Genomic DNA, 12,087 nt, shown 5'->3' with positions numbered 1-12,087 from the left:
TGCTCATCAAAGCCTAAGGTGGATGAGGAGCTGAAGACTACTTGTAGTAGTACAGGTAGTAGTAGATGCTTCAAGGGGTTAAGAAGCAGTTATAGTTTGAGGAAGAATCCCAAGAAGACACAGAAGTCTCTTTCTAGCCATCTTAATTGGTGTAGAGAAGGTGAGCAAGAGATTGAGGAGGAGAAGGAAGCAGTTGAATCCCTTCTGATGCTCTCGGAGAACAACTCCTCTTCAGCTCCAGAAGGCAAAGAAGCTGACCAAGAGCTGAAAGGATTTGAACCCAAGAGGCCAAATGAAGCATTGCTTCCTTTCAAGAGGAGGAAAAGGACTCAGAAGGTGGTAGTAGTCTCTGATGGTAGGTGTCACGCACAGGAGGCAGGAAAAGAAGAGGTCCAAGAAGGTGAGCCAGAGACTGACGAGGAGGACAAGGAAGTAGCTGATACCATTTTGACGCTCTCCGGGAACAAGAATTCTGCAGCTCTGGAAGGCAAAGAAACTGACCAAGAACCAAACGAAGCACTGAATCCTTTCAAGAAGAGGAACATGAATCAGGAAGTGGTAGCCTCTGAGGGTGATCTGAGCGAGGTCACGAAGAGGAAGAATGGACGCTGCGCGCCGGAGGAAGGCCAATGCCTGCGAGAGTAGCTCGCCGAGTGATGCTTCTTTTGAATCAAGAACAGGAATTAAAAAAATAAAAATAAACTTTAGAAAAAATCTATGATGATGGAAGTGCAGTTGTCGAACTCAACCTTCCAGCTCCTGTGGACGAATTCAGCAATAGTAGTTAGGTGCAGAGATTGTACAGAATAATCAGACAATGATGCAGTTTTATTCAATTCATTCTTTTGGATTCACGGGAGTGGCATTGCTACTTAATCAGAGGATCATCGAATATTGTCCAACTTTTGTGTAGACTTCGTAAGCTTCTGATTTTCTATTCAAATATAGAACAGGACTACCTGATCTTTTCGTCACTACGAAGCTATGAAATCATTACATATTTTACCAGAATCTCTTTCATAGGTTATAGATTCTCAGATTAAATTATTCATTAACTTGGATAGTCAGTGAACAGGGACTGAAATTAGTACTATTGTACTTTGTTCCCCAATAAATGAGACAGTTTTGTTAAATAATTTCCAGTTGTTTATGCAGTACCAATTTCATGTTTAGCTGATGAACTAATTAATCTTAGACGAGAAGTTGAGATTTGTGGAAATATCCTACTTAGTTGGAGGGACCAATTAACCACAAATTCCACTCCCTGACTAGGATGCTGCAGAGTAATTTCAATAGCATCAACAGTTCTTTCAATCTGTACGGAATGTGGCTCAAAAAGTTTAAAACTTGAAAATTCCCGCAATTCAAGAACATGACAGATACAATTTGACTGAAAATTAGCAACCATTTACATAAAAATTCCAGTTCAAAGTTAGCTGATGCACGCCAGATTGTCAGTATGCCAATATTCCATAATCCAACAAGATCGACTAGATTGATGCTGACAAGGAACAAAGCAAGGAATAAGAATAATAGGACAAGAGCTTGTATTTCATGTGTTTTAAGTCCTTTTATCTCCCTTGTGGTTACAATCACAACGCGTAACCTGCGCCTTACCACGTATCTTACAGACACTTAAAAAAAAGGGTGCCAATACGCTGCTTGACGCAAAACAACTGTGAAATTTAGTGCAGAGAAGATCATATGCACTACCCTACGAGCGTCTTAAGAAAACATGCTGCATAAGACCTGCGATTAGCAGATGACATGTGCAGCAACAGATCTATCCACTTGCATAGCTGGATACAAGGAACTTTCTTTTGCTCGCCCTATCATCACACAGTTCCACCACATCCCTTACCTTCTCAACCAGTTCCTCCAAACCATCCACCCCAAAGCTCTGGTAGTCGAGAGTTTTCTTGTACCGCTGTTCATAGAGTGCTTTGAAAGTATGGAGCGGAACTGGACAGGAGTAACAGACAAGAAGCTCTTGCATTTCCTGTCTGAAAGTTTCAAGATTGTCATCAAACTCATAATCTGCACCTATAGCAGCGCAAACATTTCTCTCATCATCTGATAACTCCTCAGAGGAGCTACCCACGGGAGGAATGCTGATGTCGGCATTTTCCTCCAGAACACCCTTCCCTTTCTTCTCCTCCTTCCCTTCCATGAGTGAGGTACTTGGAAACTTTTTTATGTGTCCATCACCGGAGTTCCGCAGGCATAGCATTTTTCTATGTCCCTTCCCAACCACAATGAAAGCATCAGTCATTTTCTTAATAAGGTTCACTAGCTTATAAACTCCATACTCTGCCATATATAATGGTCGTCCAGAGACCTTAAGATACTCTGCAGGAACACGGACAAGAGGAAGACTCCCACCAGACATTTCAAGCAGCCTCACCAACTGGCCCTTCAATCCCTGAAGATCTCCAGGCCTGACCCACCATGCCTCTTCCTGCATGTAATTCTGATTAACTGCTGGGCTATCATTCAATCCGGAGGGTAGACTTTGAGATCTCAAAGAATTGAGATAAGATCCAGGCATTGTGTTATTGCAGGTGTACTCTGACATCAAATGGGAAGCTCTAGAAATGTCTTGGGAGACATGAGAATTGTAGCGGTACACTTGATTTATGTTAACTTGAGTGCTGGATTCGCATTGGGAAATTCCTCTATAAACAATGGACTCTTCTTCATTCTGAGTATCAAGATTGTCTCCTATGCTGCAGCTCATGAGATAGCCAGCCAGATCTGATCCACGAGATACTATCGCTTTGGGGGGAAGAAAACCTTCACCATGGGCAACACTAGGCCAGTCCCACACAAACCTCCCAGCATTGCTCAGAGCAGAAGAAACACCAACTCCAGCAGGGATTACAAGGATGATAGTGTACCCACGTTGGCCAAGTATATGCAAAGCCGGAGCAAAATCTACATCGCCTGATATCAGCATTATAGATGAGGGTGGTCGGTTGTCCAGTGCATATAGAAACATATCAACCAAGATGGCCTTGTCAGCAGCATCCTTCCTGCCATTTGGAACATCGACAAGCTTAACACCTGTTCTTTGGCAGCCCTCTCTCAGCCTCCTGGGGAAGGAATTGAAATCCCCATAAGCAGAGAACATCGTTACAGCTCCTTTTATGACAGGATGCACTTGTAATGCCATTCGGATGTTTCCAGCAATATCTTCAGGGCGTACATCACTGGGAACTGGACAGTTCTCAATATCCCAAAGGATAGCAACTGGCCCATTTAAGTCACTTCGCTTGATAGGCACCTGAGGGCATTCAATACTAGGACATACAGACATTACCCTACTATAGTCTGAATCCTGAACAATAGTCTTTGGTGATGGTGAAGAACTTTGGCTTGCCATTGCTTTATCTTCATAAGACATTTAAGCTCCCTATAAATGTAAACAAATGAGAATCCAAGAGAAAACTCTCATGACAAAAGCACAAAGTGATCATCATCAATCCCCTAAGAGATAGTATCAACTTGACTTTTAACACATTGATGAATTCTCAGATTAAATTGAAAACATCCTTTTTCGAGGCACCATCTCTTATAGAAAAAGAAAATAGGCAACACCATAAAACTGAGCAAACTAACATCATCGTCATCGTACTTTACTGGTTTCTCCGACTGTATAAGTCTGGTTAGAGCACAAACAAAAAGTGAGAATGCTCCAAAAGTATAAGCAGATTTTTATGACCAATTGTCGACCTGACATTGACCCTTTAAAAATGGTTGGCATCAGATTCTCTTACTGAATGAAATCAGCCGTTGAGAACTATTGCACTTAGGCTCACCCGTCACAAGAGAAACTCCTAACGAAGTTCCTCTAGATCAGGGAACAGAATGGAGGAGGGAGGAATTTGACCATCAAATGCAGGTACTACAGAAGGTGATCAATTAATAGCATCAGAAAATGACAGCAGCAAACTATTGATCGTTATTCATGATGTAATAGCCAACATAAAGATCTGGGATCAGTTCTTTAAATCCTAGTACAGAAAAAAGAGAAGGAAAAAGAAAATTGAAGAAAGCATGCACTGGTTTATTAGATTCTTTACAATTGGAGCAATTTGGATCTTAGAAGGTTTTTCTAGCTTCAGTATGAAATGATGCAACATATATAATGAAAAACCTTTCAAGGGCTTTGACCAATTCTAGCTCTCCAAATTCTAAAAGGTAGTTGTTTACAATTTTTCCACAAAAGGAAGTTATAATCTTTGACATAGTAGTACTATGGCTTGAAGTTTCACCTGAGACGGAACAGTAATGGCTGAAACTTACTAAAAACTAAAGCCAAAACTCATTGGTTAAGACCAGAACTATCAAGAATTTTGGTTTTTTGACATTTATTTTGGACCACAATAGGCTAAAATCATTCTATTTTGGTTTAATATATTTATTTTTTTCTGAAAGTCAAAGCCGAAACTACCGAAGCCAAAACCAAAACTTCAAACAATGACTAAGAGATTACAAGTAATTAATTTAGTACTGGGAATGAGCAAAAACTTCAGGCTTTTCAATGTGCAAAACACTCTTTTTCAACAGTTCTATTTCCACTGTTAAATATTTTTCATCAATTATGTTTCCAATGTTTCAACAACATAGTTTTGACTGCTTTCTGGTGATATGAAACCCTAAGATGAAAATCAAATGCAAGCCAACAGTTCCAAATCAATAGTAGACAAGTTCCTAACTTCTTACTTTACAGTATCATGTTGGCAGACCCTTAAAAGTCATCTAATCTGAGACTATCATCTACAATCTAAGTCCACAATATGTCAAAAAAGGAATCGGGATGCCACGCCTTATTACGGCAACCCAAACAGAAACTAGATCAAAGCCCCAGACTTTCCCTATAACTATATCAATTCCCCCCAAAGGATCCAAATATACAAATCCATTATCCCAACAATCTGCTTCTCCAAAACTGATCAACTTGTTGTCGAAGATCTGAAGGATTTGGAACTTACCAAGTGTCAGGATAGCTGAAAGATCGAAGGGAGAGGCCGAGATTGATTCGATTAAGAAACCGCGCGGGGTAGGAATCGGGAAATCGACTTCCGAATGAGAGAAATTGGTGCCTAAAAGCCTTTCCTCTTCCTCTCTCCTTCCAGGGGGAAACGGGAAACAGCGCCTACTCCACCGCATGGAATCGCTATTCCGAAGTAAATCATCTCGCTGCGCTGCGCTGCGCCTTTGAGATGAAACGGAATCAGAACCGTTTAATGATGGGAATCTGTGGGCCCGTTGATCAGTCGGTGGATAGATCTACATCTTGACTCGGGAGTTTTGAGGGTCGGTCGGTTCCACCGACACGATGCCCGACTTGAATTGGGATCCGAACCCGATAACTTCCGTTGTGGATTGGATCCTAATCCACTCTTTGTTTGGTTACGGATGCAGGGATTTGATACATTTTGAGATACTTGGCAGTACTTTTGTCTAGCCAATCAGTCATTGCCACGTACCTGGGTTGCAGGGAACATTTATACTACAGGTGCTGATCAAATCGGGAAGTGCGGCTTCTGGTACGCGGCAGTGAGGAGTGGAAGGTGATCTCCCTCAGCTTGCGTTCTTCGCGTAGATCGACATCTCTCGATGGGAAGCTGCTCGTTTCTAGCTTCGCTCTGCTGCTTCTTTCTCCTTGTATGCCTCTGTCACTGCAAAACCGTGAAGAGAGACGGTAATTACTCGCATTTCTTGGATTCCTAATATGTCCTGAGATTTGGGTTTGGTTCAGAAATCTGAGATCTCGACATTTTTACTCAAAAGGTGGAGTTTTTATCCTAAGCTTGGTGGTCTCTGAAGTATTTGGTCTTTTTGCCCTCCTTTTTGAGAGATAAGTGTTGTTTTGCGTTTTGGTGATCGACTTCTAGGATTCATGAGAAAGATATGTTATGGTCCTGTTCAATTTTCACTTTGCTTTGGTTATAGGAGTAGTATTTAGTAATACTAGTTTTCTTAATCAACCGGTGGTTGGGTCTGATAAAAGAGAGCAGAATAAATGGACTAGGTCTGATCCGGGTTGGATCAAACTGAACTTTGACGGAGTTTTCAGCTTGGGGACCAATCAGGGTGGAGCAGGTGCGGTTCTACCTGATGATTCGGGCTCCTTGCCTCTGACGGCATGGGAACTGGCACCTTGTGAGTCGGCAATCATGGCGGATGCCTGAGCCATGATGATGGGACACACCATGCTGGATGGTTATACCAATGTTATAGTAGAAACAGATTCCCTAGAGCTTCCTAGAATATTGAGAGGGGAGAGCTGATGTCCTTGGCGTATAAGTAATTTGGTAAAGGATTGTTGGGCCAGCATTTGGAGAGTAAACAATGTTAGAAGTTGTCACATTTTTAGGCGAAGGAAACCGGGTGGCTGACTGGGCTCCTCTTCCCCCAGAATTTTGTAATCTATTAAACCTGGACTCCTCTAGTATGTAGAGGCGGACGGCTATACCGCTATAGCTGAATTCAGCTTCTTCTTCTCAGGAAAAAGGGTTTTCTTAATCTGCATGAATGAGTAATTTCTAGTATAGAGCTGGTCTTGATTAAATTATCCATTTCGGAGTTCTTTAGTTATGCTTCTAAAATGGGCTCAAACCTTTATTATTTTGATAAATTGTTGCTGCAGTGAAAGCACTGAATGAGATCAAGGCTTCACTAGGATGGAGGGTGGTGTATGCATGGGTAGGAGATGATCCTTGTGGAGATGGTGATCTTCCCCCATGGTCTGGAGTCACATGTTCTCAGCAAGGAGATTACAGGGTTGTTACAGAATTGTAAGACAAGGAATTACTTTTTCTCAGATTCGAATTTTGATATTTAAGTTGGCCATAGAAGCGGGAAAAAAGAAAAGATTTGGCTATTGCTTCTTGTATGTGTAAGGCAAACTTTTTAACGTAAATCACCAGTAAATGTACGGTTCAGTAATTTGTGAAGGGCTCTATTTGTAAGGAGTAAGTACTTATAACACCAGAACAGTCAATGACAGCTTTACTATAGAGTGTGTACTTAGTAAGGGTGGCTGATTTGAATTACATGAGTATCTGAATTCAGGCTAAAGGATGAATATATATGTAGGAAAGACCCTCTTAGTAAGCTTAATTAGAGAGAATTGATACTATGTGGAAAAATAAATATTAATCTTTGATTGGTATCTTAAGTGATGGAGAAAACTGCCAATTTCTGAAATTGGATACTTGTGTTTATAAGACTGCTGCTTTGACCAAAGATACTGGTATCAAGTGATAAACACTCTTTTTGCCCTTAGACCTTACTACCTTACATGACATACTTGTTTTTGCAGAGAAGTTTATGCAGTATCAATTGTTGGTCTCTTTCCTACTGCTGTTACAAATCTCCTGGATTTGACAAAATTGTAAGATTCTTTCTCTTTGTCATCATTGTTTTGTTTGTAGAAGTTTAACAGCATTCAGAACACTTTTGGTAGACTTTTTGTGCCACAGTTAGTGAAAGTGCCTTAATTTGGTTTTTGAGATCCTCTTGAGTTAACTCCCGCATAGTATCATGTTACATGTGAAGTTTATCATAGTAGTTTAGGTTGATTGATAACACAATCATGTGATTGGAGTATTGGACTTATAATTTCTTGCTATTTATCCTAGTATATTCTTGGGTACTACTGTTGTCTTTCACCAGGTATTTAAAGATTCTATCCTGTGAGCATAGTATAATTGTTGACTAGATTTTAACTGATTGCAATGATGGCAGATAGAACAGAGAATAAACTCTGTTGCATCCTTCTCTATGGAATTGAATCGAGCCTTATACATTAATATTTAAGATGATCTCAAAAGCAGTACGGGAAGCAATTTTTGTGTGTTGTTCTACTAGATATCTTGATTCCATGTACAAATGTCCATAAATTGTGCTACATATATCTCATAAGTTATGATGCTGAACTGCATTTGCCAAAGTGTCATCTAGTCTTTCTGTTCATTGAGGGATGATTTACTGAGTGGGCTTAGGTTCAACTGAGCTTCAGTTGTGTTACTCTGTGTAATATATACATAATTACTTGTTATCCATTATCTGCGACTGCGAGAAGATAATCTTTCGTTAAAGAAGAATTCAAGTTTGTAAGCTGAAGTTCAGAATTATCAGTTTTCTTGCAAATATTAGAACGAAATAATGTATTTTCTTAAGATCTGTTTTTGACTTCATTTGTCATCATCCTTTTATCCAGAAAGATCAAAAGAAAAATAGGATTTTTAAGTAGTCTGTATTCTTTAATCAACTTTACATTCTTCTAATGGCACTATGACAGGGATCTCCACAACAACAAGCTGACTGGGCCTATTCCTCCTCAAATTGGCCGGCTGAAACACCTCAAAATATTGTATAGTTCTCCACAATTTCATTGCTAATGATCTTATTTTATATTTTTGCGCGAATCATATTAAATTGTCAAGTGCCACTAATAATTTTGTCCATTTATGAAGCATTGATATTTTTTCATGCATCTTAATTTATAAGCTACTGCTAGTTGTGGAATTCAAGAGAGTCTCACGCAACATTACAATAACTACATTAGTGAACATCTCAAGTGACCTGTAGGATCTTTTTTTGTTCTATTTTCACATGACAAATGTTGTAAGGTTGTATTTGGTTGACTAATAAGAGAAGTGTAAAACAATGCAGTGTTTCTTCAAGCTTCTACAGCTTTCATTACTTCACCTGCTTCTTTCTTCCTGGTAGTTATTGTAAAAATTTTAAGCATTAATTTCTTTGAAAGTGATTTGGTTGCATCAGGATCCTCCTGCAACAAAAGTAATATGCTTTCAGGTGTTGGACAGTCAAGACCATTAGGAGTAATTAGTGATAATGATACCTTCTAATTAAAGTACCTAGATTAGCATGTCTGCTAGACATATATTAGTTTGCAGATTGCAACTTTTGCAATCGAGCCAATTTCACCCCCATGTTAGCAAAGTTCATATGTTATTGGAAAACAATATCAGTAGCTATTCTAAAGTCTTGTACTTTTGCTCAAATAAATCTATTGTGCAGAAAGAGTTGTTCATCATCTTTTATTTAGGAACAACATTTCCTAGGACTTGTCTTTACTCTTAACTCAGGCTATCCCTGTACTAATCGAATAATTACTGTATGAAGTTTACTTCCTAATGCATGGATTTCGTGGAGTTGTGCTCACATTAGAGATATCTTAGATTAGTTGTGCTGTTTTGCATTTGGCATTGCAGTCCAAACCTCATTGCATGTGTCTCCAATTCTTGATATGCAGTATGTTTTGTTTCCTGCCATGATATCTGATACTTAATCTGTTGAAGAAGCTGCTTGAAAATGATAAGTGAATAATTTAACAGATTAATAAAGTTGCTCTTATTTTTACCATTTACATCTTAGGAACCTGAGATGGAATAAGCTACAGGATGTCATTCCACCTGAAATTGGAGAACTAAAGAAACTAACACACTTGTAAGTTTGTCAAAGATTCCAATTTCTTGAGTTTTAAATTCCTTCTATGGTTTTCTTTTTTCTTATTATGGTTGTTATGTAAATTGTTTGTAGGTACCTCAGCTTCAATAACTTTAAAGGTGAAATTCCTGTGGAGCTTGCAAATTTACCCGAACTTCGTTATCTATACCTTCATGAGAATCGCTTTACTGGAAGAGTTCCACCTGAGCTGGGGAATCTCAAAAACTTACGCCACCTGTATCTCTCTCTCTCTCTGTCTCTCTGTCTCTCTTATATATATGCATCCATGCTTCCACAATGACAATCTTAGAATCTCATTTGATCAGCACCTTTTCTTAGTCATGGATTATTTCGTATTCTGGCACCATGTTATTCGCACCAAATTCTAAAATTTAACTTGCTAACTACATAACTATCCTCAGTGATGTTGGTAACAACCACTTAATTGGAACGTTAAGGGACTTCATCCGCAATGGGGATGGCTTTCCTTCCCTCCGCAATTTGTAAGTGAATATTGCCTTGAGTTTATTGTATTAAATGCATAGCTGTTTATCTTGTAACATTGATCTCCAGGTACCTAAACAATAACCATTTAAGTGGTGGACTGCCTGACCAGCTTGCCAATTTGACCAACCTGGAAATCCTGTAAGTTGCTCTCTTTAGGAAAATTTAATGTTATATTATTCCTAATAGGTTTTCACTCCAGTTAATTTTACTATCACTTTTGAGCTTTATAATATTTTTGCAGGTACCTTTCATACAACAAGATGATCGGACCAGTAAGTTCAAAGCTTGTCCAAATTCCCAGATTAACTTACTTGTGAGTCTTACTATCTATATCTTGAATATCCATTTGGAGAAAAGAATCCTTAAATCTTTACCTTGTTCAATGGTCTTATTCTTTTCCCCGTATTTTCAGGTACTTGGACCACAACATGTTCACTGGCAGGATTCCTGATGGATTATATAAACATCCGTTCTTGAAAGAGCTGTGAGCATCTTCACAATCTTCTTTCCATTGAAACACTGTATACCACATCCTTCAAGGTATACTGAGGGTTGATTATTTGGATGCAGGTATATTGAAGGTAACCAGTTCAAGACCGGTGCAAAACCAAAGGGCACACATAAGGTGCTCGAAGTAACTGACACAGAGTTTTTGTTTTAGTGAGCTTTGCCTTCAATTTTTTCTTGTTTATTCAGGTATTATTCCTTCTATGTTTTACCAATGTGAGGGTGCAATCAAGCATATTATAAAACTGGATATGTATATGTAGTATTTATTCTAGAATGAAGGTATTTAATGAAAGAATAACCACCTCTTTATATGTAAGCAACTTTTTATCCAACAGTCTAATCATTAAAAACTTCACAGATTGCTTTGAAGGTAAGTAGCAAAGTAAAGTCTGAAGCAGAGAAATGAGAAAGATCATCAGGTTGTTGCTAGTAGCCTAGAAAAGTGTTTGGATTTATAAAAACCTATACCTCCTTACTATAAGTACCTTAATATTAGCACACATGCAGTTTCTTTTATTTTCTTTTCCTCTCAGATTCAATAGTTCTGCAAGAACGCCCAGGAGCATTTAGAAGATTTTACTTCTGAACGGAAGGAAGATTCTCCAGGATTTAGGTAGTCAATCTTATCAATATGGTTTGTAAAACCCAAACATCTGGAATTGCACAACTCTTTTTTTCTTTTATCATGAAGTAGTCTCACCTTTCATGCACGACTTTTTTTATCAAGTTTAACATACCAGCACGAGTACAATGTCTCTTTTCCGTGATGCTTCTGATGTTTTTGGTTGATTTTGATACAAGAGAGGTTCAAATGTAGTTGATCAGATTTCTCAGAAAGGAATTCATGTGATAAAAGCAAAGCTTGTGCTAACTGGCTTGCTGTGATTAGAGAGATAAATAGAAAAAGGAGATGGAGGCATTGACTCTTGTAGGCGCAAAATAAGATGGTGAATTGTTGTAGACATAGTAATACGGAAGTTCAGTGATAATATTAATGAACAAAGTTGACATGATTAAAAGGACTAAGAAAGCAGCCACGTAAGTTTGAAGGCTGTAGGAAATTGATAAAGAAGATTCAAAATTTAGAATATAGATTCCTTTCGGAATGAGTAGAGGGGATAAGGTAAACATCTAATACTCTTAATTCCCTATCTGGTTAGAGTTTGTTTACTATCCTTGTTAGTCGGTCATCTTTAAATATCTACATTTGATACTTGCAAGATCCAATTTCAACAAAAATGATATTGTCTTGTTTCAACTTAATTATTTGTCCATGGGATCAGAGATCTATTTTGTTGTTTGGCCTAACAACGTCAGAGTTTATCATCTTACTTTTTAGATTCTTGATACTTCTAGTTAAGTCTTTCTATTTCCCAAGCGTGTCAGCCGAAAATTTGGCACTATCTTTTAGATGGTTTGTTTCTCATTGGCAGCAGGTCGTAAAAAATTCACTTCCTTTTGTCATTTTGGAGATGTTCTCTAGCTAATCCCAATTATTATTGAATAAGCTTGAGTTGTGATGAATTGTCTTATTCTGATGCTGATCATGGCTCAACCTTTTCTCAAATAGAATAATTTCTTTATGTT

General features: G+C 38.5%; 2 protein-coding genes across 2 annotated transcripts; one reads left to right on the top strand and one right to left on the bottom strand.

Annotated features, from left to right (window-relative positions):
* Window positions 1-1,524: 1,524 nt before the first annotated feature.
* LOC140774560 (uncharacterized) lies at window positions 1,525-5,216 on the bottom strand. Its single transcript, XM_073117599.1, has 2 exons — window positions 4,995-5,216; window positions 1,525-3,412 (listed from the first exon to the last, which is right to left on the bottom strand). The coding sequence occupies exon 2, from the start codon at window positions 3,401-3,403 to the stop codon at window positions 1,784-1,786; it is 1,620 nt and encodes a 539-aa protein (XP_072973700.1). The 5' UTR covers window positions 3,404-3,412; window positions 4,995-5,216; the 3' UTR covers window positions 1,525-1,783.
* Window positions 5,217-5,536: 320 nt separating this feature from the next.
* On the top strand, window positions 5,537-10,816 carry LOC140773177 (uncharacterized). The gene is made up of 11 exons (XM_073115605.1): window positions 5,537-5,707; window positions 6,656-6,803; window positions 7,331-7,402; window positions 8,312-8,383; window positions 9,412-9,483; window positions 9,577-9,720; window positions 9,906-9,986; window positions 10,057-10,128; window positions 10,232-10,303; window positions 10,403-10,474; window positions 10,561-10,816. The coding sequence occupies exons 1-11, from the start codon at window positions 5,623-5,625 to the stop codon at window positions 10,649-10,651; spliced, it is 981 nt and encodes a 326-aa protein (XP_072971706.1). The 5' UTR covers window positions 5,537-5,622; the 3' UTR covers window positions 10,652-10,816.
* The last annotated feature ends 1,271 nt before the right edge of the window (window positions 10,817-12,087 follow it).

This window comes from Typha angustifolia, chromosome 13, assembly GCF_048772165.1.
Source record: "Typha angustifolia cultivar Huaian chromosome 13, ASM4877216v1, whole genome shotgun sequence".
Lineage (NCBI taxonomy): Eukaryota > Viridiplantae > Streptophyta > Magnoliopsida > Poales > Typhaceae > Typha > Typha angustifolia.
This window is presented reverse-complemented; position numbering and strand designations above follow the sequence as displayed.

Excerpts from the sequence above, each read along its gene's own strand:
- LOC140774560 (XM_073117599.1), bottom strand. The coding sequence starts at position 3,403 with ATGTCTTATGAAGATAAAGCAATGGCAAGCCAAAGTTCTTCACCATCA.
- LOC140773177 (XM_073115605.1), top strand. The coding sequence starts at position 5,623 with ATGGGAAGCTGCTCGTTTCTAGCTTCGCTCTGCTGCTTCTTTCTCCTT. Across the intron at positions 10,129-10,231 it reads TTGACCAACCTGGAAATCCT|GTACCTTTCATACAACAAGA; the intron begins GTAAGTTGCTCT and ends ATATTTTTGCAG. Across the intron at positions 10,304-10,402 it reads ATTCCCAGATTAACTTACTT|GTACTTGGACCACAACATGT; the intron begins GTGAGTCTTACT and ends CCGTATTTTCAG.